General features: G+C 36.5%; 1 protein-coding gene across 3 annotated transcripts in view; it reads right to left on the bottom strand.

The window, feature by feature from the left end:
• Window positions 1–27,981, bottom strand: part of SLC49A4 (solute carrier family 49 member 4) — a 79,792-nt gene that overhangs the window by 34,963 nt on the left and 16,848 nt on the right. For all 3 annotated transcript variants that reach the window (XM_023623652.2, XM_023623651.2, XM_023623653.2), the window contains exons 3-7: window positions 19,608–19,873; window positions 15,837–15,966; window positions 9,937–10,045; window positions 3,144–3,211; window positions 716–843 (exon numbers count right to left, since the gene is read on the bottom strand). In XM_023623652.2, coding sequence (XP_023479420.1) covers window positions 716–843; window positions 3,144–3,211; window positions 9,937–10,045; window positions 15,837–15,966; window positions 19,608–19,873 — 701 coding nt within the window. The remainder of the gene's footprint in view (window positions 1–715; window positions 844–3,143; window positions 3,212–9,936; window positions 10,046–15,836; window positions 15,967–19,607; window positions 19,874–27,981) is intronic.

Genomic DNA, 27,981 nt, shown 5'->3' on the forward strand with positions numbered 1-27,981 from the left:
CACATTCTGATTTCAGCCCAGTGAGACCTGAGCTGGACTTCTAACTTAGAGAAATGTAAGATGGTAAATTTGTGCTGCCACGAAGTTTTGAGCTACTAAATTTGTTGTAACTTGTTACAGCAGCCACAGAAAACTAATGTAGACCCCAAATGATACTAACAATAACGATAAAAACAACATCTACTATAAAGGTTTCAGGTGAATTGGGTAAGCTAAGTAAGCTGCCTATAATACACTTCCAATAGGTATTTCTAGTAAGTTTTATTTTGTATAGATGATGCAATAAGACTAAATATAAAATAAACCTATAGATTCCAGATCAAAGAATTTTACTGGGTGTACTTCAAACATAATAGCTTTTTGCCTTTGTTCTTCCTCCTTACTGCTTAACAATAATGTAATGGCCATAAAGAAGATAAAAATCTTTGTATTATGTTCTGATATGAATTTTAAAAGGATATAAGCTTCTCCATGCTATATAAGCTTAAGATAAAGTTTACACATCTATTCCATATGTAAAATATCAATGAAAATATTTTTAGTTACATCTTGAGCTCTTTTTAGATGGGATGATGGTTTGATGGCTGGACAAGGGAGACCTTTTTGTATATTTAACAATTACTTATGGAAAGCAAGAAAAAGTCCTACTGTCAGAGTATGTATACTTCTGTGAACTGAAAAAATTTCTTCAAAGTTCAAAATAGTCTGTATTTACCTGTGGTTAAAGGCAGGTGTGTGATGCTGTTCAAACAAGTCAGAGTGAACCATGTGGATGATATTGTAGCCCCAGAAAACAGGAGGAGAAGAATTAGTTTCAGCATACCCCTGATAAAATCTGCAAACCTGGAAAGAAACAATGTTCTATTAACTCTAGTTAGATTTAAAAAATACTATTTAAATCAATGACACACTTTCATTAAACAATAATTTCTTTCTTTCTTTCTTTTTTAAAGATTTTATTTTTCCTTTTTCTCCTCAAAGACCCCTGGTACACATCTGTATATTTTTTAGTTGTGAGTCCTTCTAGATGTGGCATGTGGGATGCTGCCTCAGCATGGCCTGACGAGTGGTGCCATGTCTGCGCCCAGGATCTGAACCAGTGAAACCCTGGGCCGCTGAAGCAGAGCACGTGAACTTAACCACTCAGCCATGGGGCCAGCCCCCTCAATACTATCTTTGGATTTGCACTTATTTGACATGATATGGTTAATCATGTTTGTAAGTGTTATCTAGACTAAAACGACTTCCTATGGGAGCTGGTGCCATCTTTTGGTGGGAAAAATGGATGCATCTCTGCCCAGTGACTTAGGTTTGCTTTCAACTATGAAAGTTCACAAGCAGAAAATTCTTATGTACTCTGAAAAAGGTTCCACTTGATACAAAGCTTGATAGAAATACCCCTCAAGGAAATCCAAAAACTTTGTTTTAATTCCATGCCCACCAAACAGTTTTCTGATCTATATTTTGGTGCTGCATGAACTTAGTTGTCAGACCAGCAGATGGTCAGGTATGAGAGAATCAAACAGTTTTCTGGTACAATCAGAACTGAGTGAAGAGTGACGAAGTGTCACAGGGCCAGATCACACAGGAATAAACTGACCACTGCAGTCTGCTGTTTTTGGAGACCCAGTCCTTGCAAATGAGCTAACACCATCAAAGTATACTGTTAGGACCAAAGTAGGACATTTAGCAACACAACTACAAAAAAATCACCCCAAGCACTCATGTCTATAGGGAGATTCCATTCCAGAGATCCCAAAAATGGTGTTATGAATATAATTTTAAAATTTACTTTAGGTCTAGTAGATACCTACAATTTATTTCAGATCCCAAGGTGAGGGCAGTAATTTTTACAACTCTCATTTCAAAAAACTAAAAACAGAAGTGTCCTCATTCTAATCGTTCCCTTTACTTTTATTTCTATATAGTTAAAATTAGGGTTTGTAGAAAGAAAATAAACACAAAGAAGCATGTGAGATGTCATTTCTGATATATGATGGTTCCCTCTTTGACTTATTTGGTGCTCAGAATAGGATTTGGTAAAGGATGACTCATTATAATTGGTTTGGAGATTTAACTGAAAAATTAGATATGATTCCTGTCAAACGTGACAGGTCAATGTATTTCAGTTATCAGTGTAGTGATTTCCTATGCAGAGCTACCTTCCTGTTCCTCCTCTTTAGTTTTTAGATTTTATTCTTATACTTTCCTAACTTGTAAAAACATCAGATAAACTGATGTAGAAATTACCGTGTCAATGTATTCTTTCATCATCCCAAAAACACTATACACACTGTAAGGTCTAGGATAATATTATCCTGTGTCAATTATGGTTAAGTATTTAGATATTGAGGTGATTTACATATCTTATTTTATCTCCCCACATACGTAATTAGAACCTCCTCTTCCTGGTAAAGTTGATTACCTAATTTTGTTTTTGATTAAACAGGGTAAAATGATTTGGGGAGTAAATGAGTATGATCTCTATGGAAACACCATGAGTAGCTTTATAGGCAGTCACCTAGACGAGTGACATTTTCATTTTTTATTTTTTTTTCCCCTAGAAAAAATGGGACTTTTTCCTCCTTCTGACTCATTCTAAAAGCGTGTTGTCATAATAGGTTAAGATCAAAGAGAGTTCGATGAAACTGGAAGTCTTTAAAGACATTTTTCATCAAAATGGGATAATCGGAGGGACATACCTGGCAAAAAGGACCAGAAATAAATATCTGCTAATCAGGACACTGCCTTTTCATGGAAAGTTCTAGAGATGTCCTTACAAATAATTCATTTTAATTTTCAATATCTATCAATTTGCCTTTATTATTGTATCACCTTTCTTTGGGTTCTACTTGTAGAGGTTGTCCTCTAATAATATGGAAAGAGGCAGCTTAATTACACTGGAAATACATTTCTAGTCTCCAAAAACATTTTGGGATGGACTACTGCTGAAAAGGTTTCTCATAGGAGAAAAAACTGTCTACTGCATGTGAATTTTATTGTAGCCCAAACAGGTGCCCTTTTCTAACCTTTGCCTGTTTTATTTTTCCCTGAATTCTACTGTTTATCTAGGGGAACCGATTTTCCCTTTGGGCTTTGGTTTGGTTCCGTCCACTCACATGTTTAACATAAAATATTCTCACCTTGCCATAGCTATACCAACAACACAGCCTCCAACTATGGACCAAAATCCAATCCAGCCAGCATCTACCTGTTGAGAAAGTGGCAGACACATTTAATTCAATAGTATCATGTTGAAATTTAGAAGGCATGAAAAAAAAATCCTCTACAATCAATATATAATTCAACATGTAATATATATAATTCTATATGTATAATTCAATATATAACCAATAGCTAAATGGCAACAAATCTAGCAAACACTATTTAAGAAAATGAGTAAAAGGATTTATGTGTCACTAATTAATACAAACTTATCTAGGTAAATACATCCTTGATTAATTTTTTATTGGAATATTTAAAACAACAAAATAATGTCACAAACAAATATTTTCAAGTATGTAGTATATGCTTAGCATTGTACTAGAAACTCTTAAGAAAACAGGAAAAGGACAAAAGACGGTCATTGACCTCAAGAAGTTTAAATATAACCAACATAAAGGAAGCTATTAGAAAATAATTAAGTGCTGAAACATCTGGCAACAACTAAAAATGTATTAAGAGATCACAGAAGAGAGAGAAATGTGGGGTTGAGACTGCATAGAGAAAGAGAACTTGGGCTGGGTTTCAAATGTATAGCTCACTCCACTCTTGAGAAACCATTTCCAGCACTGCCATTTACTAGCTTTGTCACCCTGGGAAAACTAGGTCTTCTTACCTATAAAATGGACTACATGAAATAATGTGTATACAGGGCCAAGATCAGTGGTCAGCATACAGCAAGTGCTCAATAAATGTTAGCTTTTAGTATTACCTGATGATGCTTCCCCATCTACCTACTGTCTTATGTCTTTCCTACCTTCATGGCCAAACTTATTCAGAGCAATCTACAATGCTGCCTAGGTTTCCCCATCACTCAAATATTCTTAACTCTCATTATGACTTGGCTCCTGTCCCAACTCACACTCTAAGTGAGACTCTCAGTTTCCTCATTTGTAGAATGAGGGTAAGAAAAGTTTTTTTGAGAATTAAATAAGTTAACAAATGTAAAATGCTGAATAACGTTATTTGTGGTTACCACTGAAATTCCACGTATCCTAACAAAACCAGTACATTCTGTCTCCTCTTTCCCCTTCCCATGGCCACCACACTTGCTTATTACCTTATTTCTTACCCCTGAACTCCTGTAGTAGTTTCTTAAACGGTCTCCACAATCTATTCTGCCCACTACTGCCAGGATAATTATGACAATCATTCCACTTTCCTGCGCAGGAATAGTTACTGGCTTTCCTTGTACCTATCGGGCCAAGTTCAAACTAGACCTGGCACTTGAGCTGCCCAAACTAACTTATTATTTTTCTACTCATAAATTATATGTCCCAGCTCCTATTCAGTTACATGTGACCATGTGACTAAGAAGTCCTACAAACCTTCAGTAGAAAAAAAAAAATCACTACTTAGGCATATCATAGTAAAACCGCTGAAACCAAAGACAAAGAGAAAACCTCAAAGGCAGCAGGCTTTTAAATTTGAGAGCTAACTTCTCAGTTGAAACAATGGAAGCCAGAAGAAAATGGAACATTGTCAAAGAACCAAAAGAAAATAACTGCCAACCAAGAATTTTATGTCTGACAAAAATAATCTTGAAAAATAAAGGTGAAATGAAGACATTTTCAGACCAAAATAAAAAACAAACCCCAAATAAGAGAATTTCTTGTAAGTAGATCTGCATAACAGACAAACACACATCTACACCAAAGGAGTTTTTTACACAGAAGAAAAACGGTCACAGATGAAAGTCTGAAGATGAAGGAAGGAATGAAGAGCAACAAAATAGGTAAACATGAGGGTGAATCTAAATGCATATTGGCTGTGTAAACAATAATAACAATTTATTCACAGTGTAAAATATATGACAATAATAGGACAAAAGATGGAGAGGGTTAAACGGAGTTGAAGGGTTCTAAGGAACCTGGACTGTCCTGCGAGAGGTGAAGGTTCTAATTTATAATAGATGCTGATAAGTCAAGAGTGCATTCTGTACTTTCTAGGGAAACCATTAAATAGTAAAAAAGACTAGAACTACCAAGCTATTAGAAGTGGGGAAACAGAATAATAAAAAGTACTTAATCCAGAAGAAGGTAAGAAAAAAGGTAAAAGGATAGACTAGACTGAACAAAATGAAAACCAATAGTAAGATGGCAGATCTAGACCCAAATTTATCAATAATTACATTAAATGTAAATGAACTAAGTATTCCAATTAAAATTCAAGGATTATCAGACTGGATTAAAGAAAAAAATTATATGCTGCCTACAAGAGATGTACCTTAATAAAGTTTCAAAGTAAAAAAAAGTAAAAAGATATACCATGCAAGCACTAACCAAGAGAAGGCTGGTACAACTAAGCTTTAAGACAAAAAGCATCATTAGAAATAAATAATACTTCAAATGGATGAAAAGGTTCAATTTACTGGTCAGATACTACATTCCTAGATTTACGTGTACCTAATTACATAGTCTTAAAATACATAAAGCAATATTGACATAAATAAAAGGGGGAAACAGACAAACTCATAATAATTGTGCAAGATTTTAACACACTTCTCTCAGTAACTGATAGAACAAGCAGATGAAAATGAGCAAAGATATAGCAGATGTGAACACACACAATTAACAGAATTGATTTAATCGACATATATAAAACATTACACCCAAGAATTACAGAATATAGTTGACCATATATCAGGTCCTGAAATTTGAAAATACTGAAATCACAGAGTATGTCCTATGACCACATTTATGCATTTAGGGATTATGCAATTCCTAATAATTAGTTAGGAATTAAAAAAAAAAGAACTAGAGAATCTTCAATAGTGTGCAGATTAAGAAACGTCCTTCCAAATAACACATGGTTCAAAGAGGAAATCACTATGGAAACTAGAAAATATTCTAAATTGAATAATAATGAAAATCCTACTTAACAAAACCTATGGAATGCAGCCAAAGCTGTGTTTGAAAGGAAATATATAGCCATAAAATGCATATATTAGAAAAGAAAAGCTAAAAATCAAGGACCTAAGCATTCATATCAAAAGTTAGAAAGAGGAGAGCAAAGCAACTTCCCTCAAAAAAACAGGAGAATAGAAAAATAGAAAGACAAAATCAGAAATCAATGAAATAAAAATAAGTTCATTTAAAAAGCCACTGGTGAATTATTCAAGGAAAAAAATAAGAGAGAATATATACCCAATCAATATCTGGAACGATACAACAACTTATCTTGGAGACTTAATAAAATCATAAGATGATACTGTGAAGAACTTCTTACCAATAAATTTGAACAAGATCAAATGAACAAATTCTAGAATGGTACAATTTATCAAAATTGACACAAGAATAAATACAAAATCTGAATAATTTTATACCTAGTAAAGAAATTGAATCCATATTAAAAATCTTTTCACAAAGGAAACTAGATGCCTTCATTAATGAATTCTACCAAATATTTAGTGAAAAAACAAAAGCTCCAAACCACCAAACTTACAGACAAATTCTTCTGATAATAGAAAAGAAGGAAACCTTTGCTAAGCTGTATTTTGAGATTAACAAAACCTGGATACTAAAATTGAAAGGATACGACAAGAAAGAAAAATTACAGTCCAATCTCATTCATGAACATAACTGCAAAAAAATCCTAAAAAATATGAGCAAACTGAATCCAGTGATATATAAAAAGTATAATAAATCACTGACAAATTGCATTTAGTATAGGAATGCGAGGTGGCTTAACATTTAATAATCAATAAATGTAATTTGCCACATTAGTAGTTTAAAAAAGAAAAATTATACAATTATCTCAATGATGAATTTTATTATATGTGTTTTCCTCCATCTATTTGTCATTAGTCACATTTGATCTGAGTGTATATGTAGAGAGGCCAAAGTATCTACGGATAAACTAATACAATAAATGAATTTAACAAGTTGCTGGATACAAGATCAGCCGTATTTCAATTACTCGCAAAAATCAACTATACTTCTATATGCCAGCCAAGAGAAAATAAAATTTTAAAAGTTTTATTTTATTTTTAAAATTTTATTTTATATATAATATAAATATGAGCATATTTATATTATTTTTTTATATTTTATATTATTTTATAACCAATTACAATAGCTTCAAAAAGTATCAAATACCTGGGAATAAATCTAACAAATATATAGAAAGCATCTTCGCAGATAATTATAAAGCATTATTCAGAGACATTAAGACCTAAGTAAATAAAGAGAAATACAATGACTGTGGTTTGGAAGACCTAATATTAGAAAGAAGTTAATTCTCAAACTGATACAGATTCAAAAAAATTCAAATGAAAATCCCAGTAAAGGGGAATATTTATTCTATCAATACCAAAACTTACTATGACACTAGAGTAGTTAAGACTATTTGGTATTGGGACAAAGACACACAAAGGGACTAGAGGAAAAAAAGTAGTTTAGAAACACATCCATCCACGTAAGGGCACTTCATTACGACAAAGACAACATTAGAGAACAACAGGGAAAGCACGACCTTTTCAAAATTTGATACCAGTTTAATGGATATCTATATGGGAAAAAAGAAACTTAACCCCTACCTTATAACAAGCACAAAGTTCAATTATAGGTTTAAATGTGACAGAAATAATGACAAAGCTTCTAGAATAGCACTGTCCAACAGAACTTTCTGTGATGATGGAAACGTTCTATTTCGGCACTGTTCAATATGGTAGCCGTAAGTCACAAGTGGCTAGTGTCATTGAAAAAGTGACTTTTTAATTTTAATTTTCTTTCAACTAATTCCGATTTCAAACTAAATAGCTACATGCGGCTAGTGGCTACTGTACTGGACAACCAAGTTCTACAAGATAACACAGGGCAATATTGTACGAACTTGGAGCAAGCAAAGATTTCTCTTTCTCTCCTTTGCATTACAGTCTCTGCTAAATCCAACATCTGACTATCTCTGAGTTGGTTTCTATTGACTACTTTTTTTTTTAATATGGGTCACACATTCCTGTTTCTCTGTACGTCTAATTTTTTCTTTTTAATTGTTTATGTCGTGGATGATACAATATAGAGATCCTGGATTCTTTTATCTCTCTCTAAAATGGTTGATTTCTGTGTTAGCAGGCAGTTCAATTCCTCACTGATCACCCTGAACTTGAGTATGCTTGATTTTATGCTTTATTAGGGCAGATAAGCTGAAACCAACGTGTTTCCCCAGGCCCTCTCATTTGACAGGACGCAATCTCTAAATTGTCTCCTCTGCAGATTTTGGTCAGGGCTTGGTTCATGGTCCGTCTTACTCTATCCAGGGCAGGGTCCTTGATTCTAAAGTTTGGCCTTTTTGGTGTCTCAGAGTGTTAATGAGGTCTTACCACTTTGGCTGAGCTAGAACTCCAAGAACCCTCTGCTCACCCTCTACTCTATTTGTTCTGCTTTCAACCCCATAGTAGTCTCTCTGTGCAGCCTGTGGTAGCTCTGCCCTTTACATGTGAAGTCCATTTCTCAGCCAAGACTTGCTGGAGACCCCACACAGTCCTCTGGGGAGTCCCCTTCTGCACAGCTCTCTTCTTTATAAATCAGTAAGAAAAAGGCAGCCCAAGAGTAGATAAGAGACTTGAACAGGTACGTCACAAAAAAGGATATTCAAATACCCAACAAATACTTAAAAAAAATATCACTACGGTGGCATACAACTGCCCAGCCATCAGCATGTCTAAATTTGAAAAGACTAATATTGCCAAGTGCTGGTAATGATGTGGAGCAACGTACTGCTGGTGGGACTGTAAACTGATAGAACGACATCGAGAAAGTCTGGCATCATCCATCAAACAAGTCATCCACTATCACCAGCAATTCCATTCCTAGCTACACATCTAACAGAAAGGTGTACAGAGGTGCATCAGGAAACATGTGAGAAAATTCGCGCAGCACTGTTTGTGACAGTCAAAAACTATAAACCCAAATATTCATCAAAAGCAGAGTGGACAGGGGGCTGGCCCTGTGGCCAAGTGGTTAAGTTCGTGTGCTCCGCTTTGGCAGCCCAGGGTTTCGCAGGTTCGTATCCTGGGCGCGGACATGGCACCACTTGTCAGGCCATGTTGAGGCGGTGTCCCACATGCCACAACTAGAAGGACCCACAACTAAAATATACTGGGAGGATTTGGGGAGAAAAAGAAAAAAAAAAGATTGGCAACAGTTGTTAGCTCAGGTGCCAATCTTTAAAAAAAGAAAAAAAAAAAGCAGAGTGGACAAATTGTTGTTCATTCATACAACGGAATATCATCCCAGTGGGCTGGATTTCTCCCAATTACCTTCCAAATCTCTCTACCCCTTTCTACCAAGCTACTTGGAAGCAAGGAGAAGGAATGGATGGCATCAAGCACACAGGTGAAATGGTTATTTTTAAAGAAATGAGATACATTTATCCTGAGACTGGAGAAAAAGTGAGAAATTAGATGCATATACTTGACAGGAGCTTAATCTTCTTTATGAAGTATGAAGCAAGGATAAAGGATGGAGTCAACAAAACTAAGATTTTCCTCCTTTATTTTTTGGTTTATTAGCATCATTAATAACACCCAAAGAAATGTGAAATTCATCCAGGAAGAAAAATCAATATTGTTTATAACCATTTCATAAGCATCTTGCTTTTGCAACAATGGTCTAGGATAACATTTTACCCAGGCCTTGAAACTAAATGTAGACAACATTAATAATTTAAATGAACTAAAAATACTCACAACATATTAGGAAATAAAATGCTTACTTGGCTGACATGCACTGGTGTTAAAATTAAGTCCAGAACTCCAGACCAGCCAGCAAATACACCAAGTGGTATGGCATATGCTAAAGCAATCATCAAAAATCTCAAATTGCTGTAAAAGAGAAGTAAAAGAAAATATTACTACAGATTCAAAATCTAGAATTTAAACTCTTACTCATGAAAAATGTAAGTCATTTGGAAATCAGAACACCAGAATCAGAAATAGAAAATATTTGTCAGTTTGTTAATAAGTTCAAAGTTCTTTAAATTTTTTACCTTTATACAAGGAATATTTTTTGTTCATATTGTGTAAAATTGTCAACATTTATTATATAGACGAATTACCAACATTATTTCATAGAATGAGTAGGTAGATTCAGTTAAAAAAAGCTCTTATTTGAAAAGACAAATTACTGTTTCTCCTTATGAACAAGGTAGAGGGAAAAAAACAAAGATCAAAAAGAAATATATAATTTGCTAGTTTTATTATTTTCAAAGAATAGTTTTAATTTTTGTTTTATTATTATTAAAGTTTGTAATAATAAAAAATGTTAATGGGCAATACAATTCAAATGGCTCAAAACCAAAAAGGTATAAAAATATGGGAAAATGTCTCCCTGTTACCCCTATACCCTTCTTCCCACAATTACCAATGTTATCACACTCTTGGGTAACGTCCCAGAAATATTTCAAAAAATATAAGCCAATACAAATATATATATATTCTTTCCCCAATCTTTTTACATAAATGTTAGCGTATTACAACCATTTGCTGAACTTTACTTTTTTTAACTTAATAAGTCTTAGAGCTCTTCCACAGTCAGTACATATAGAGCTTCCTCATTCTTTTTTATAACTGCACAGTATTCCATTATGTTAGTATATCAATTTATTTAACCAGCCCCTACTGAGATATATATATATATGTAGAATTTTATCCCTTTGCTCTCACAGTTATTTCACATGTGTACTAGCAAACTTGGAGAATCGATTTCTTGAAGTGTAACTGCCATGTCAAAGTGTATGTGTATCTGTAACTGCAAGAGATAATGCCAACTCCCCTCTATAGAAATTGTACATCCACATACCTATCAAAATGGCTAAAATAAAAACATAGTGATAACACCAAAGTCTAGTGAGGATGCACAGAAACTGGATGACAGGTATATCGTTCACGGTAACAAAAAAGGTACAGCTACTCTGGAAGACAGTGTGGCAGTTTAAAAAAAAAGCTAAATATACAACTACATAGAATCTAGCAACTGTACTCCTGGGCACTGATCACAGAGAACTGAAACATGTTCACACAGAACCTGTATACAAATGTTTATCGCAGCTGTATTTGTAATCGCCAAAAAAACCCCTAGAAACAATGCAGATGTCCTTCAACAGCTGAATGGTTAAACAAATTGTGTACACCCATACCATGGAATATTACTCAGCAATCTAAAAGAGTAACTACTGACACACAAAACAACCTGGATGACTCTCCAGAGAATTATGTTCAGTGAAAAAAGCCAATCCTCAAATTTTATGTACTCTATGATTCCATTTATATAAGATTCTTGAAGAGGCAACATTACAGTAATGGAGAACAGATGAGTGGAGTGGGAGGGAAGTGGGTGTGGCTATAAAAAGGCATCAGGAGAGATCCTTGCGATGCTGGAAATGTTCTGTATCTTGACTGCATCAATGTCAATTTTCTGGTTGTGCTATATAGTTTTGTAAGATGTTACCATTTGGGGAAAATCGGTAAAGAGTCCATGTTATCTCTCTGTATTATTTCTTACAACTGCATGTGAATCTACACTTATCTCAAAATAAAAAGTTTAATTTAAAAAATATCATAAAAATTGGGGCTGGCCGCGTGGCTGAGTGGTTAAGTTCGCGTGCTCTGCTGCAGGCGGACCAGTGTTTCGTTGGTTCAAATCCTGGGCACGGACATGGCACTGCTCATCAAACCATGCTGAGGCAGCATCCCACATGCCATAACTAGAAGGACCCACAACGAAGAATATACAACTATGTACCGGGGGGCTTTGGGGAGAAAAAGGAAAAAAGTAAAATCTTAAAAAAAAAAAAAAAGGAATAAAAATCACATACCATTCACACCAGCTATTTAAAAATTTTAAACTGTAAAGTATCTGGGAATAAACCAGGAAGGCCCAAGATCTTTATGGGGTCAGAGGGGGTAGCAACCTTTAATCTAATTAAGGGCATAGAATATGATCTAAAGAGATGGAGAGACAGTCCATGCTGTCAATTCACCCCAAATTAATCTACAAATTCAATGCAATCACAATTAAAATTCCAGTCAAATTTTTTAGAAACTCAAGAAATATGCTCTAAAGTTCACACAGAAGAACAGAAGTCCTTGGAAAGCTAATTCATCTTTTAAAAAAAAATGAAAAAGGAGGCCCTGGTCCTATCAGATATTAAGACAAACTGTACGGCCAGAGTAATAAAAATAGTTTGGGACTGTCTCAAGAACAAAGAGAACAATGGAGGAGAATAGAGAACTAAGACATGGAAACAATACACAGTAACGGTGGCACTACGAGTCAAAGGCTAAGGCTTGTTTCCTACGTGGCGCTGGATCATTAGTTATCACCACATACTAAGGTGGATTCCAGGTGACTGAAAACCTAAACGTGGAAAACAAACCAGAACGTTCATAATTAAGGAATCCATGGACAAAATAGGTAGGCAGATGACAGACTGGGAATAAATATCTGAAATTTTTTAATATACAAGGAACTTATATCTAGAATATGTAAATCATGAAGAAAAAGATAGCAACCACCATTAAGAAACGGGGAGAAGCTACGAGGAGGAATTTACAGTAGATGAAACCTATGAGGCAAACAATCACATAATTAGAGACAAACTTCTTAATAACCAGAAAATGCAGATTAAGCAAAAGATATATTAGTTTATACCTATTAGACTGGAAAAATTAGAAAGAAGGATAATGCCAAGTTTGGTGGGCATACAGGAAAATGGGCACTGCTGATGCAAGTACAGATAAGTGCAGGCATTTTTGAGAGCAATCTGGCAACAGTTGGCAAATTAAGCCTAAAATATCTTATGACCCAGCAATCCTACTGTGGGGTATGTTTTCCAAAGAAATTCTCAGGTCTACAGTAATGTGTATGAGGATGTCACTGTAGTAGTATTTGTGGTGGCAATGAATTGGAGGCAATTTGGGTACGCAGTGGGAGTGGGTAGATAAAATGTGATGGTTTTATACTACGGAGCACACAGAAGTAGGTGTACACATAGCAACAGGGATGCAGCTTGAAAACAGTGCTAATATCACAAAATGAGAGCTATCCAGATAGCATGTGCCTCCTTATGGAATAAGGTAGCATCACTGATGAAGTAGTCTTCTAAAGCCAAAACAAAAACCTAAATCAGATCATAGCTCTGGCTAAGAATTTACAGGAAATACAAGGACAGAGGAACATGGTAAATGACGCCACAAGGAGGCAATCAACAAAATCCAGACAACGGGGACAAAAGAGCAGAGTCGTCAACAAATAAATTAGGAGAAAAAAAGAGAGAGATGGAGAGGAAACCTATAGATTATAAGGCATTTGAATCAATTGCAATGTAGGGACCTAATGTGGATCCTTATTTGAACAAATTGTTAAAAAAACATTTATGAGACAACTGGAAATTTAAATATCGATTTGATATTAGCCAACTATTGTTAAAGAGATTTTAAGGGTAATAATGGTACTATATTTGTTTTAAAAAGTCCCTATCTTTTTAACACATATTATACAGATTGAAATATTTATTGATAAACTTATTTGTCATCTGAGAATTTGCTTAATGATTCCAGAAGGGGAGACGTGAGTGGAACAGACATGAAATAATACTGGCTATAAATTGATAATTGCTGATATTGGGTTATGGGGATATGGAGGTTATACTATTCTACCTTTGTACATTACTGTAACTTTCCAAAATGAAAAGTTATATAAAAAAAAAAAAACCCACATAGTGTTTAGTGAAAAAAGTCAAACATAATGAGATACATAATAGGCGATCATTTAAATAAAACATAGATGCTACAAAGCAATACACATATTGCAAAAGCACAGAGACAAAGAGATACACATTAAAACGCATTTGAGAGGCGGTCTGGGTAGGGGGAGGGGAATGGAAGTGGGAAATATAAATAAAAGAATCAATGAAAAAATAAAAGAATAAATATGTCCATGTGTCCTGAAGTAAGGAACGCGTTCAACTCAACTCTCTACTCTTGAAGTCTAAAAGGCAAAACCCACCAGCACTATCATCTAACATTAAACCAATATTTAAAGGCAGAGAGAGGTTTACATTAGGTCACACAGGTTAAATGCATATTAGGAGATGGGACTCATATGGATATAACTGTAGTGGGAATTCTGGAGCATAACCATTGAGGGGGATTTTTGCCCATCAAAAAAAAAAACAGGCAATTTTTTTTTGCTGAGCTTATAACTTTGGCCAGCTATCAAACAGTTTGGATTCCTGCACAAAAAAGAAAACCACTTTTAGATGGAGACATGGTAAAAGAAATTGTTATTTCATCTATGGAAATTTTGTTAAAAATTATGAAGAAAAGACTAAAAAAAAAGTGAGAGAGCTTTAATTAAGGCCCAAACAATTGCCTGGAGAACATAAGACCTTACAAACAACATCAAAGATGTGTTGATTCAAAGTTTCAAAATTGAAAAGTTGATCCAAAATTGAAAAATCGCAAGTACTTATTTTTAACTTTAGATAAGTAGTGTAATATGGGAGACGCTGCTCAATGAAAACTTTTTCAGCTGTAAACTTAATGAAATCTAAATGCACATCAAGTATTTACTTCTAATGAAAGCTCAGCATCTGAATTGAGATGTGTAACCGTAAAATACACACTGGATTTCCAAAGATTTTATAGAAACAAAAGAACGTAAAATATCTCAATAATTTTGCATATTGATTACATGTTAAAAGTAATACTTTAGATATAGTGGGTTAAATGAAATATGTTACTAAAATTAGTTTTATCTGTTTGTATTTCCTTTTTTCAATGAGGCTACTAGAAAATTCAAAATTACTTATGTGGCTCACATTATATTCCTGTTGGACAATATTACTACAGAGGATACAAACACACAGTTCTTGACCACAAGGAACTCACCATCCGTGGGAGCGCAAGACTAGAAGAGACAAAATCAACTGGAGACAGTCACCAATGAATCAATAAAAACTCATCACAACTAACTGGGAAAAAAAATTCAAAAGAAGTTCTAGCGGCCCAACTACAAATCATAATCAACAGCAATGGTCTATATAACCACGGAATCACATTCAGTGCTGGGGCATTGCAGCCTTCAAGGGTACAATTTAATCTAATTCCACTTAAGTTATACCAATGAAATATAATAAAATATTAAGTTTCTCAAAGTATCATCCCACTGGAGGCACATGATTTTAGGTGATATGTAAATAAACATTATTTATTTTATTTGCTTTGTATTGACTAGCATTTATTTTAATGTGTATTAAAAATACATAAGGAACAAAAAGCATATGCATATTAGGAAAAAATAATAAACACCTACAACCCATGATTTCACAGACACTATTACGTGATATGTGTCCTTATAAAAGACTTGATTTTTAAAATACTAAGTAAATAATAGTATAGGTGGCAGGTAGAGAAGGCAAAAATTATAGAGGTTTTTGTTTTGCGTGATTTTTTAAGATAGATTTCCGATAGGAAGTCCCTCTGAAATATTTAACCGGTATTTTATCAATTATTTACAACCTGATGAATCGGTTGCTGAAATATTACTATCTTCAATAAATGTGGAATTATCTTGAAGGTGCTCGTTAAAACGACTCTGATTCTAGGTACTGACCTCAGTAATCTACAGAAGCTCCGCCGGTAACTCAGCCGCTGGCTGGCCGCAGCAACACTGGGAGGAAGGGGCGGCCGGGGCGGGAAATAGGCTAGAGTTGCAGAAAATAGTAAGCAGACAACTCCAAATTCTGGGGGGAAAAAAAAAAGAAAGTAAAATGTTCACCAGGCAACACAAAAAGTTTCAATATTTCAAGCATTTATCTAACAAATATTTATTGAGCATTAGCTGAGCTCTAGGCATATAAAGATAAGTAGAATACAGTACCAAGCCGAGACAGCTCAGCCTTGTGAGAAAGACGGATGTGTAAAGATAGAAATTTCAAGGGGTCGTAGGTAAGAAGTCACGCTAGAAGCAAAGAAGTATGGTGGTACTGTGGTATACTCCACAGACAAAAAGGTTGAGGCAGTAAACAAATGTAAACAGATGGAGAAAATGAATTAAAAACCCACAGTACTGTACTGTAAGAGGGATTCTGAAACAGGTCTAGGAGGACTGTCTGGTAAGCATGGTCCTCAGAAGTATTCAGACTATGACTGGGAAACTTGTTCACTGCTAGTGTATAGAAATACAAGTGACTTTTATATATTAATCTTGCATCCTAAATTTGTTTTTTTAGGATGAACTTGTTCACTTTGGCTGAACTTGTTTTTCAGATCTAATAATTTTTTTAGTGGATTTCAGAGGATTTTCTATATTCAAGATCATGCCATTTTCAATCGAGATGATTTTACTTCTTCCTTTCCAATCTGGATGCCTTTCATTTCTTTTTCTTGCTCAGTGGTCCTGATTAGAACCTCCAGCATAATGTTAAATAGACATGGCAAAAGTGGACATCCTTGTCTTGTTCCTGATCTTAGGGGGAATGCATTGTCTTTGACCATTAAATATGATCTTATCTGTGGGTTTTTCATAGAAGCCCTTTATTGGGTTGAGTGTTTTTATCTTGGAAAGGTGTTGGATTGGTTAAATGCTTTTTTTTATCTATTAAGATGATGACATAGCTTTTCTCCTTTATTCTACTGAAATGGCTACTACATTAATTGAATTTTGACTGTTAAACCAATCTTGCATTCCAGGAATAAGTCCCATTTGGTCATGGTGCATAACCCTTTTTATATGTTGCCAGATTTGGTTTGCTAGTATTTTGTTCAGGATTTGTGGGTCTATATTCATAAGAAATATTGATCTACAGTTTATTTTTCTTATGCTATCTTTGTCTGGAATAAGTTAGTTTAAGAGTCTTTAATCTTTTAAGGTAGCAATTCTAGCAAAATATTTTTAATGGAATAAAGGGTCAAGGGACAATACTTTAGGAAGGCAGATTGGCAAATATGCAAGCACTGAAGCAATAACTGGGAAGCTTTGAGTGGGGCTTCTGCTTGACTGCATGGGAATCATGAGCCAGAAGGATGCAGAGCATGAATACATGCCCAGTAGTGCCTAAAATCCAGTCATCTAAAAGACACAAACATTGCTTACGTTTTCAATAAAAAGAATGACATGACCAAAATAAAGTTTAAAATTTGTTTCACCTGCTTTCAGTTTTATTTACTTATTTTTACATTTTAATTTTTTTCTTTAAAAGGAGTGAGTTGTCTACAGTGGGTTAAATGCTTTATATACTGTCACCACCTCTGCTTTCACTTTTATTTCCTCCAAATTATATTTTGAAATGTAAATCTCGCAATAGTGTAGAATCCTTCAGAGTGCGGCCTTTGCCTACAGCATGGTGAACTTCACACCCCTTGGTCCTGTTTGGATGGCTTGCATGGCCTGGCTGACCTCTCTAGCTTCATCTAGCACTGCTCCCACCAGATCTAAGCCACTCTGCACTTTCAGTTGCTTAAATGCACCAGGCTCTCTCCCCTGACTGGCCTTCTCCTCCACGGCTCTCTTTCTAGTATATATTTCCTCCTGCTCACTGTATTTGGCTAACTCTCTCTCATCCCTCAGGTTCCAACTTAGATGCTGCATGGCCAGGAAGCTCAAGTTGACCTTCAAGTTCTGGGTTAGGTGTCCCTCCTGTGAGCTCTCAGAGCAACTGTGGGCCTTTGGTTATAGCACTTTTCCCTCCCTTCTACAATTGTCTGCCTGTCTGTATTCTTCAGGATGCTAAGTTCTGTAAGGGCAGGAACCATGTCTACTTCAGTGCCTAGCACAGTGACAGATATATAGGAGCTCAAAATATATTTGCTAAATTAATAAGTGAATAAACGAATTAATGCAAAATTCATCATAATCTGGTCCCTTATCTTTCCAGCCTCATTTTCTGCCACTTGCTACCTATACCCAAATGCACACATTTACACTACTGTAGCCACAGCAGATTACGTAAAGTTCTCTGGACAGACTGAGCTCTCTCATACCTTCTTTGCCTTTGCAGTTGTTGTTCCTTCTGTACAGAATACCCTAACTCACTTGAACACTCAGTGAACTCCTATGAAAGTCTTGATTTTGTTTAATTATCACATTCTTGGTGACGCCTTCCCCGACTCCTCAACTTCTCTCCAAACCCAGGCCAGTCAGGCCTCTCAAGCTCTGTACATCTCTATTTGTATTATAATTGTCTTATCAGTCATCTTACTAATTCCCAGTGGTTTGCCCAGTGCTTGGTATACAGTAAACACTTATAAGAAGTTTCTGAATGCAGAAAGAAATACAGTCATACATCACTTAACAACAGGGAAATGTTCTGAGAAATGGGTCGTTAGACAATTTTGTCGTTGGGCGAACATCAGAGGGCGTACCTACACAAACTTAGATGGTATAGCCTACTACACACCTAGGCTGTATGGTACTAATCTTACAGGGCCAGTGTCATAGATGTGGTCCACTGTTGACTGAGACATCATTATGTGGCACATGATTGTAATGAACAGGCATATGGGCAGAAGGGATATATTTAAGGACATCTGTAGGGGACTGTAATATAAAAGTTGACTAGGACTCGACCCTAGAAATAAAGAGAAAGGGTGCAAGAGAGTGTTTTGGTGAGGTGAATATCCTTGATTAATATACTAAACATACAGACAGTAGGAAATGAAGAGAAGAATAAACTGTGGGTGACCCAAGTTTATAAGGTTAGAGAACATGGCCAATGATGGGGAAAGTGCAAGGGAGAAAACGGGCTTAACACCTACTAACAGATGATTAACAAATGTTTACTGTTGATCATGATGTTTAGTCTTATACACTGATAAGATTTCTAGAAAAGACACTACACAATGTGCTACACAGTGCTTAACTGTAAGTGGATGGGAAAAGTAAAATTAAGAAATAACCTTCTGTGTAGCAATAATACATTTTAAACTTAATAACTCCCTAGAAAGGGTACATTTAATTTATTTACTTACTTACTTATCCATTTATTTATTTATTGGCAATTGTAACGCTATTTCTTATTACCTAGGAAGATGAGGAACACTATTACTGAAGCTGGTAAGAGTCCAGGCTATCTCACAAGACTGATTTTGCTAAAACATAGAAAACCATTACACAAGTTTAGGAAAGATTTCACTACGAAAAGACTTTGGAGCTGGCCCCTGGAAAATGTGCAAATTTTGCAGGTGAAGAGGGACAGCGTCTTAGAAAAGGGTAACTTTCAAATAGGCATCTCCATATTATATGACAAGGAAAGCTCACATATGCATATGCCTGTGTTAGTCTGCTTAAGTATTTCCTAAGAAGTGATCTGGTACACAAAATTAGAGGGAAGATGACTGGGATAAAAGATAAAGTGTAACAGGAAGAAAATAAATTTCAAAATACCTGCATATAATACGGTCTCTATGCGATCTTTAATGTGGGCCCTGCTATTCTCTGAAGCAAAAAGAGGCGATGTCCCATTGGGAGCTGGAACAACAAGTGGTCCAACTAAAAATGCACAGGCTCCACCAAGATAACTGAGCATTGACGCGATCGCTGTGGCAGTAGCCCGTTCATCTGCAGAAAACCACGTTGTGGACAGGAAAGGAGCTGCATTCATTACAGTTGGACCTGCCAATCCATTTAACAGCTGTCCTCCATGGATTAGTCTAGAATTAAAAAAATTAAAAGGCTGTCAGGCACGTGAAGCGAGGATTTCTGAACAAAAAGAAGTTAGCCAAACAGCAGTTTAGTTCTAGCAATAAGTATACACAGCCGAAGGAATATGACAAATCTGAAAGGTAAAGTGTGTTGACTCTCTGTGAGGAAGAGCAAACACAGTAATGGTTTCCCTTGTTCATCTCACAAATATTCACTGAAGCCTCTGACTTGTGCCACATACCAAACTAAACAGTTCCAATCACCTTGTTTCATTTGTTATAACACCATGTGGGAGCTATTATTATCCCTATTTACTGAGATGTGACAGCCTTGGTTTAGAACAATTAAGAAACGTGCCCAAGTGCTAACAGGCAAAGTGGAGATTTAGACCCAGGTCTGACTCCAAAATCCATATTCTACTAGATTGCCACTTATAAACAGAGCACGTAAGTGCCACCAGTCATACAAATAACACAGCTGAACTCAATACTGCACGCCTACTCTGCTCCAGGTGATGGAAATACAAAAAAGACAAGAGCCATCACAGTATCTTCTAATAGAAAAGGAACTGGTTGAGGAGTCGGAAGACCTGAGTTCCAGCTGAGCTCTGAAACTAACTAGTTGAATGGTCCTGGGCAACATGTAAATTTGTGGAATTCCATTTCTTCTCCCATAAAATGAGGAGACTAGTCTAACTCAATATGCATTCACAGAGCATCTGTTGGGTTAAGGTACTATAATCATAGGATCACTGGGTCCCTTCTTGTTCTAATACTTTGTGACTTTTAATTGTTAAGGGTTAGTGAAGACTAGTTTCTTGCTTCCCTTCCATTTGTTTTCCTGCTGATCTTTCCTCGATATTCTATTTAGTGCTCTATCTTGTTCCTTCTTGACCATACCCTTTTCCCGCATTGCTTCCTCTAACCCCAAAATACACATTCACATTCAAGAGTAGGCTTGAAGGAGAAAAGAAGCTGCAAGTCCAAAAAGCATAGACAAAAAAGGGAGGCAAGGTACCTCTTCTGCCTTGGAGGTAGAGGAGAGGGCAGGCACAGAACATGTGACATACACATGATACTAATTACTCCTTTTTTCCTGCTTATTTTGCTTTTTAATCACCATGTAGGTGTCAAATTCTCTTTTTTTAACAATCGCCACCTTGAACTACTTAGAAAAAGTTTTTTGAACGCAGAAGGAAATAATAAACAGGCATATGGGAGAGAGGCAGGGCCCTAATATAGAAGCATGAGTGAGTGGGAAGTGAATATGTGAATCAGGCCTGCTCAATTCTTTGAAAATGCTGGAAAAATTATTTGAAGGCAAAATCGCTCCAAGCATCATTAATATTACTAAATTAAGAAAACTAAAGACATTTTAAAATCTTTTTTTTATAAGGGGAACTACTTTCTAGAGGACAAAAACTATTTAAACTGTTTATGAAACCAAATACTTCCCCTAAAAGCCAGTAGATCCCAAGCTGTCAGACAGCAATTTCACCATAAAATTTTTCTTTAAAAATGTCATTAAGTGGTTTTAATCAGGACTCGTGATGGCACAATAATCTGTGTGTGGTGGCTCATAAAGGTCACTGCTTTGATATTAACACTTAGTGTTCCAGAAAGACTCGTCTCATCTAGAAGGAGAAGGGTTGGGATGAGAACATTTTATTATGCCTAAAAATACTAAGAGTGGAAGGAGAATATGGAAGAAACAATCTATGAAAAAACGAAACAAAAAACTTGACAAAACAATATGAATCTTAAGAGTTATGATACAAAACAACTTATTGCTTAACTCGTCATGAGCTCTCAGTAGAATCACGAAGGGACTATTTTCTAAGCAGCAACGTAAGTGTCATAGGACGTGTCAGCTTGTGACAATGTAAGGATCATCCAAGTCCAGTTTACTCAGTTCTCAGATCAGAATACTTCTCACTCCAACAGGGTACCCGTGCTCAACGAGTACCCAAAGAAGGTAGAGCACTACGGACCTTCAGATGGGCTCTAAGTCTATGAGGTCACTGAACTTGGGGGGCCAACCTTGAATATGTGAATTTAATGAAAAGTCATCTCAGGAAGTAAAACATACTGATTTGACTTTTAAAAGTTACTCTACTTTAAATAATTATGTGCTTTTTGCATTAAAAGTCGTCATACACAAACACACTCCTCACAAATAAGTTCAGTATGAGAACTGGGACCTACAGGATCTTAGGGTTACCCTCTGAATTCACAAGAAACCTGGCAGGGAAACCCAGTTCCATTCGTCCTGACATCTTTAAGAATTCCAGAATTTAGCCCTGCTCCTTGTCCCATCTGTATCCTAGAGTCCCTCAGAGCTTGGCATCACTAACGTAACTGGTTATATAAACTGTTGACCTGGTAATCCTGACATAACACTGACCTGTAACATCAAGATTTTCATGTTAGCCTGACACTATTTTCTGTCACCTACCATCAACCTATCCTATTTTGTGAAATTAACTTTTTAATAAAAATACATTTAAAAGTAAAATTTACTTGTATATATAAAAACCAGTTTTCCCATTTAAAGGTAATACAAAATAAGAGGTACGTTTTTCTGGAAAAATGCTGGCCATAAGATATAATAAAATCATACAAACATAATAAATTCTTTAAAATGACAATAAAGGAGATGAAATACTTATAAGTTGTTCAATACAAGCTGTGTTATTTAACTCATTCAACAAACACACACTGAGTATGCATTGTATATTGGGTAGGCATTGTGACAGGCCTAAGTATATGAGAATATAAAATTAAAAGCTAAAGCCCTTGCCCTTAAGAATCCCTAAGAGTAGCTGAAGCATCAGCTACCAGCACTGTACCAGGAACATAAAGAAAAACAAGGCAATAATTAGTCCTGCCCCTAATGCTTGTGGGGCCTGTGACAAGAGTACCAATAGAGGTCCCTGCACGTCCTCCTCTTCTCATCTCTGGCTCTAGTCTGCAAGATCATCGCATGTGTATGCATGTGGACCTGAAGGTCCAATTCCATCCAAGCTCCATCTACCCCCTTACAAACAGCTGCCCCTCAGCTACTCCTTGGGCCTAGGGAGTACACACCAGGGATGCATGAGGTCCACTCTTGGAAGAACAGACCAGGGAAACCGGCCCACACAGGGATTTCTGGGGTCTTGTGTAGCTAGAAGATGATGGGCAGGGTGGGCACATTTCCTTGGCTCTAGAGATCCCTCAGCCCATAGGTAATGGCAAAGCTGAAGGAAAGCCAGAGAGGAACACTCTCGGGCATGGGGTCCAGGACACAGACCCTTGGGCAGTATTGACAACAGTGGGGATACAGAAGGGGATGGTTTGGAGAACTGTTCCTAGCCATACAAGAGAGATGGCTGAGTGAAAGATTGGATACTGGGGGAGGGGACACCCACAACTCTGTAAAAATGTACAATAAGAGGTTGAATATAGTCAGAAGGTAAGGAAAGAGGTCTGAGTGAAAAGATATATGTTGGGGTTGGGAAACAAACACTGGAGAACACTAACTTTTTTTATACAGTCAGAGGAAGAGAAATTTAGAGTGACATTTGAGAAGGAGCAATTACAGAGGCAGGAAAAAATAAAAGAGGGACGACTGGTGTCATAGCAACTAAGGAAAGAACGGTTTTGAGAAGACGAGAGGGAGCTGTTGACAGAGTCAAATCAAACAGAAAGATGGTTTGGTAATGAAAATGTAATCACTGGATGTGGCAACAAGGAGGTCGTTCGTGATCTGAGTAGAAGCAGTTTCAATAGAACATCGAGGGCGGAAGTCAAACTCGTGAGGAAATGGAAATTTGGATTTAGGCTATTCATTCTAGTAGTTAGAAACAGATGCCAGAACAAAAATTAGGTATATAAGCTTGGCAACATGAAAAAACACCCAGCTTAAATGAATAGTCTGAACTGCAAAGTCTCTGCCTTCACATATCGAAAGACAAACGCAACTCGTAACTGTCCTATCGCTTTCTAAGCCCTCGTGAAAGAAGCTGGCTTTCGGAAATTAATACCTATTGATCTGGGCTGTCTGTTAAAAATAACATGCAAAAACAAAAGAGGAGTGATTCACAATCTTCAGTAAAGTGAAGGAAATCACATAATTTAATGTTAATGTTTCTGTGTCATCATTGCACGCTTCAGTTTAGTTTGGCAAGTAACAAGTTAAGTTCCTTGCAGACAGGACCATGGCTTCTAAATTCCGCTCAGCCAGCGCCTCACAAAGCACGAAGGCAGTGCGCACGCTCCCTGGGACGCATGGACTGATTCAAGGATGGGGAAGCGGGGTCACCGAAACACACAACTGAGCCTAGTTTTAAAAACCTCGCAAAGTCCCTTCACGTACATCCTATCAGTTCCATTTATAAATTTTAAAAAATTTACTCAGCAATACAAAAAACAAGGTGATTAACAAATATTTCGGGAATAAGGCTTTTTAAAAGACATTGAGGGTGGTAAAAGGCAGGCCCTCACTTTACTACTGTCTCGGGCAGGGGGCACGTGGGAAGGGTCGGCAGGAGTCAGGAGGGTAAGGAGGTCATTTGGGCTCCTGGGCAGTAAGCTCTGCAGCAGAAAGGGAGCTCTCTGGCAGCCGACTGGAGAATTCAAGGGGTCTAACTCCTGCTTTCTCCCCTGAAGCTGCACACCTGACGCAGGTCAGCACATAGTCACGGTCAGGGGACTGCAGGTCTGGCCTCTGCAGGTCAGCCTGGCACAGCTCTGCAAGGGGGCAGGTGGGTTGCTCTCCTTCATCCCAGCCTCCCCACACTGATTCCTTAATTTACGCCCTCTTCTCGTCCTCCTTCCAATTCCCTTTCCTTCTCTTCTTCCTTGGGTCTTTTTTCCTTTTCCCTTTTTTTCTCCTTGCCTAACATCTGCCCACTTCTGAGGCCCAGTTTGTCCCACCCCCATAGGCCAGGTGGAAAAGTGGATGAAAGAGAGGAGGATTTTCCTAGCAGGCTGAGAGAAAGATTAGACTAAAGATCTCGGAGTCTCTCCAGCATCAGCAGAACTAGATGACAGAGACTAGGAAGACCGAGAGCTGCCCATGAGTGTCAGTGCTGCTGAGGCATGCTAGCCTGTGGTGAGCCTAGGAGGGACCTAAGGGGGCCTCACAAAGTCCCACCCTTGCCCTGTGCACCTTCACCCCTCAGTTAGTGCCTCTGTCCTTAGAGAGGCTGAGGCCTCGGTGGCACGTGGTATGGCATCTGTGCACAGCTGCATTCCTTTTTGTATCCCTCAGTTTACACTACAGCTTTTCAAACTAATGCCAACTGCTGAAGTTCAAACTGCAGAACTGAGTTCATGATGTCTAACATACTTGACATTTTTGTTTGTATTTAATCATATTCTGGTATCCTCACCTTTTGCTTTCTGACATCGTGGAACAAATACCTATGATTCCTAAGTTATTTTGTACTTAGAATAACATGATGTTTTAGAATTAGAATTTTTATAGCTGGAAGAGACATCAAACCTCACCTAGATAACCCACCCTCCTCATTTTACAGATATAAAAGCTGAGTTCCAGAGAGGCTAGAGACACATTTAAAATCATACTTATAATTTTATAACTTTCCTTTCTCTAAAAAGTATTGGAGAGAACTCCAAATTCATGTAAGTAGCTAGTGGCTAAGCCAGGATTAGAAATCAAAATTAGAACTGATTTTATCAGTCCACAAGTCTCTCTATCCGTCCACATGGTCTCATTCTGAAGGTTCTCTGTTAATAAGAGCAACAAAAAAAAGCATTGATGTTAAGATAATCCAACGTTCTCAGATCTAAAGTCATGCGGTAGCTGGCATATTTTTATTCTGTGCATAGACCTACTTTATAAACCTCTGGTTTATGACAACCAGCATTGGTGAAAGCAACAGAGTCGGCTTTTTACAAACTTAGCAGATACTTTCTCAGTGTAAGTCCTGCATTCTTAACTTAAATTCTATGTATTTTAATATGAAATAACTTAGAATCCATAAAAATACTTATCTCTAAGACTCAACATGCCAACAGTTCACAAACTTTCCCCCAATTCCCAAATCCTAATCATCCTGCATCAGAATAAACTCATGTGTTACAGGATTTCCTGGATACTGAAAAGGGCAAAAGCACTAGAAATAGTTTTCCTTTATTTAGTCCAAGAAAAGATAGAGAAATAAAAAGAGGCAGAGATGTTATGAATTAATTACAGGAAAAAGGAAATTAGGAAGGGAGAAATAGAGACGGTGGTGGAACAGAATGAGCCTTCTAAAGACTGTTATCACAGCCTCAGTTTTCTTTTACGAAAATCTTTTTCACTTTTGTATCCTTTAATAATTTTGTCCAATTATGATTCAATGAAAAATATCTACTATGGTCAAGGCACCTGTGGCTAGACACTCAAGAGAATATAAAGATAAATATTACAGTTTCGGTCCTAAAGAAACTCATAGTAATAACTTATCAAGTGCCAGTTATAGCATCTATACATAAAAAAACACTGTGAAAAGAATATTGGGTTAGATATCAGAAGACTCAGCTTCTAGTCTTAGCTAAATTTATTAACCGTATAATCTTTGGTGAATCACTTATTCTCTTTCTGTTTCAATTTCTCCTAAGGTATTTTATCTGTCTCATGGGGTTTTTAAGGCCAAAGATGATAATCTCTCGGCAAGGAACAGGGGAAATGGACTTAGTCTTGACTGAGAGGTATCTACCTCCCTCCATTTTGTCTCATAACTTTTTCTTGTCTCATGACTTTTATTTTGTCCTTTTAGTTTAAAAGTATATATAGTCACAGTAGAAAAGAAGTGCATAGAGAAGGAAAAAAATCCATAAATTCACTAACTCAATTCAACAAATCAGACAACCACTACTAACATTTTGATTTTTCAGTCTTTTTCTTTCAGTTTTTTTCCCTACATAGCTCTCAATCAATACTTAAGCATAGGTAACCCCAGATACCATATTGAATCTACAGTTTTATGCACTAAATCACTTTAACTGTATAGTCTATCATAAGCATTTTCTCATTTCATTGAAGATTCTTTACAATCATAATTATTAATGGCTCCATGAAGTCTATTATACAGAAATACAAAAACTCATTTAACATTATCCTAATGTTTGCTATTTATTTGGTAATACTAATAACACTGCTGTATGCAATAATCTTTGTAGGTAATTATTTGCCATTTTCCAAATTATTTCCTTAGGGTCAATAAATTAAAGGGTATGAACATTTTAGGCCTTATGAAACATACTCTTAAATTGTTTTCCAGAAAGGTTTGTAGTAATTTACATTCCCATCAGTGGTGTCCACAGTGCCTGCCTCACCAGCACTGAATATCACTATTTAAAATATACACACATATACACAAATAACTTGGTATATTAGTTTTCTATTGCTGTTATAACCAATTACCACAAACTTAGTGGCTTTGAAACAACACATATTTATTATCCTACAGTTCTGTAAACCAGAAGTCCAACATGAGTCTGTCGGGCTAAAATCAAGGTATTGGCACGCCTGTGATCCCTTCCAGAGGCTCCAGAGAGGAATCTGTTTCCTTGCATTTTCCAGCTTCTCACAGCCGCCTGCATTCCTTGGTTCACAGCCCCCTTCCTCTTTCTTCAAAGCCAGCAACAGCAGTTTGAGTCCTCACACTGTATCTCTCTGACGTCCTCTTCTGTCTCTCTTTTAAGGACTTGTGTGATTATGTTGGGCTCACCTGGGTAACCCAAGATACTCTCCCTATTTTAAGGTCAGCTGATTAGCAAACTTAATTCCACCTGCACCCATAGCGCTCCTTCATGTATGTATGCACATGAATATGTAACATAACATATTCACATATTCCAGAGATTAGAATGTGGACATCTTTTGGGGATGGGAGGCATTATTTTCCCTTCATATTTGGGAAGGCCAAAAGGTATCTCCTTGTTTTAATTTGCTTTTCTTTTTTGACTATAGGTCCTTTTTTCTCTTGGTATAATTTTTCTTATCTTGAATGAGGGCTTTATATAGTATCTGCATTATTTACCTGTTATTGCTCTTATTTTGACAAATACGTTTTCCCATTAGTCTATGTTTTGTGAAGCAAAACATTTAGCCATCTGTAACTAGT

This window comes from Equus caballus, chromosome 19 (assembly GCF_041296265.1).
Source record: "Equus caballus isolate H_3958 breed thoroughbred chromosome 19, TB-T2T, whole genome shotgun sequence".
In the NCBI taxonomy this organism is placed as follows: Eukaryota; Metazoa; Chordata; class Mammalia; order Perissodactyla; family Equidae; genus Equus; species Equus caballus.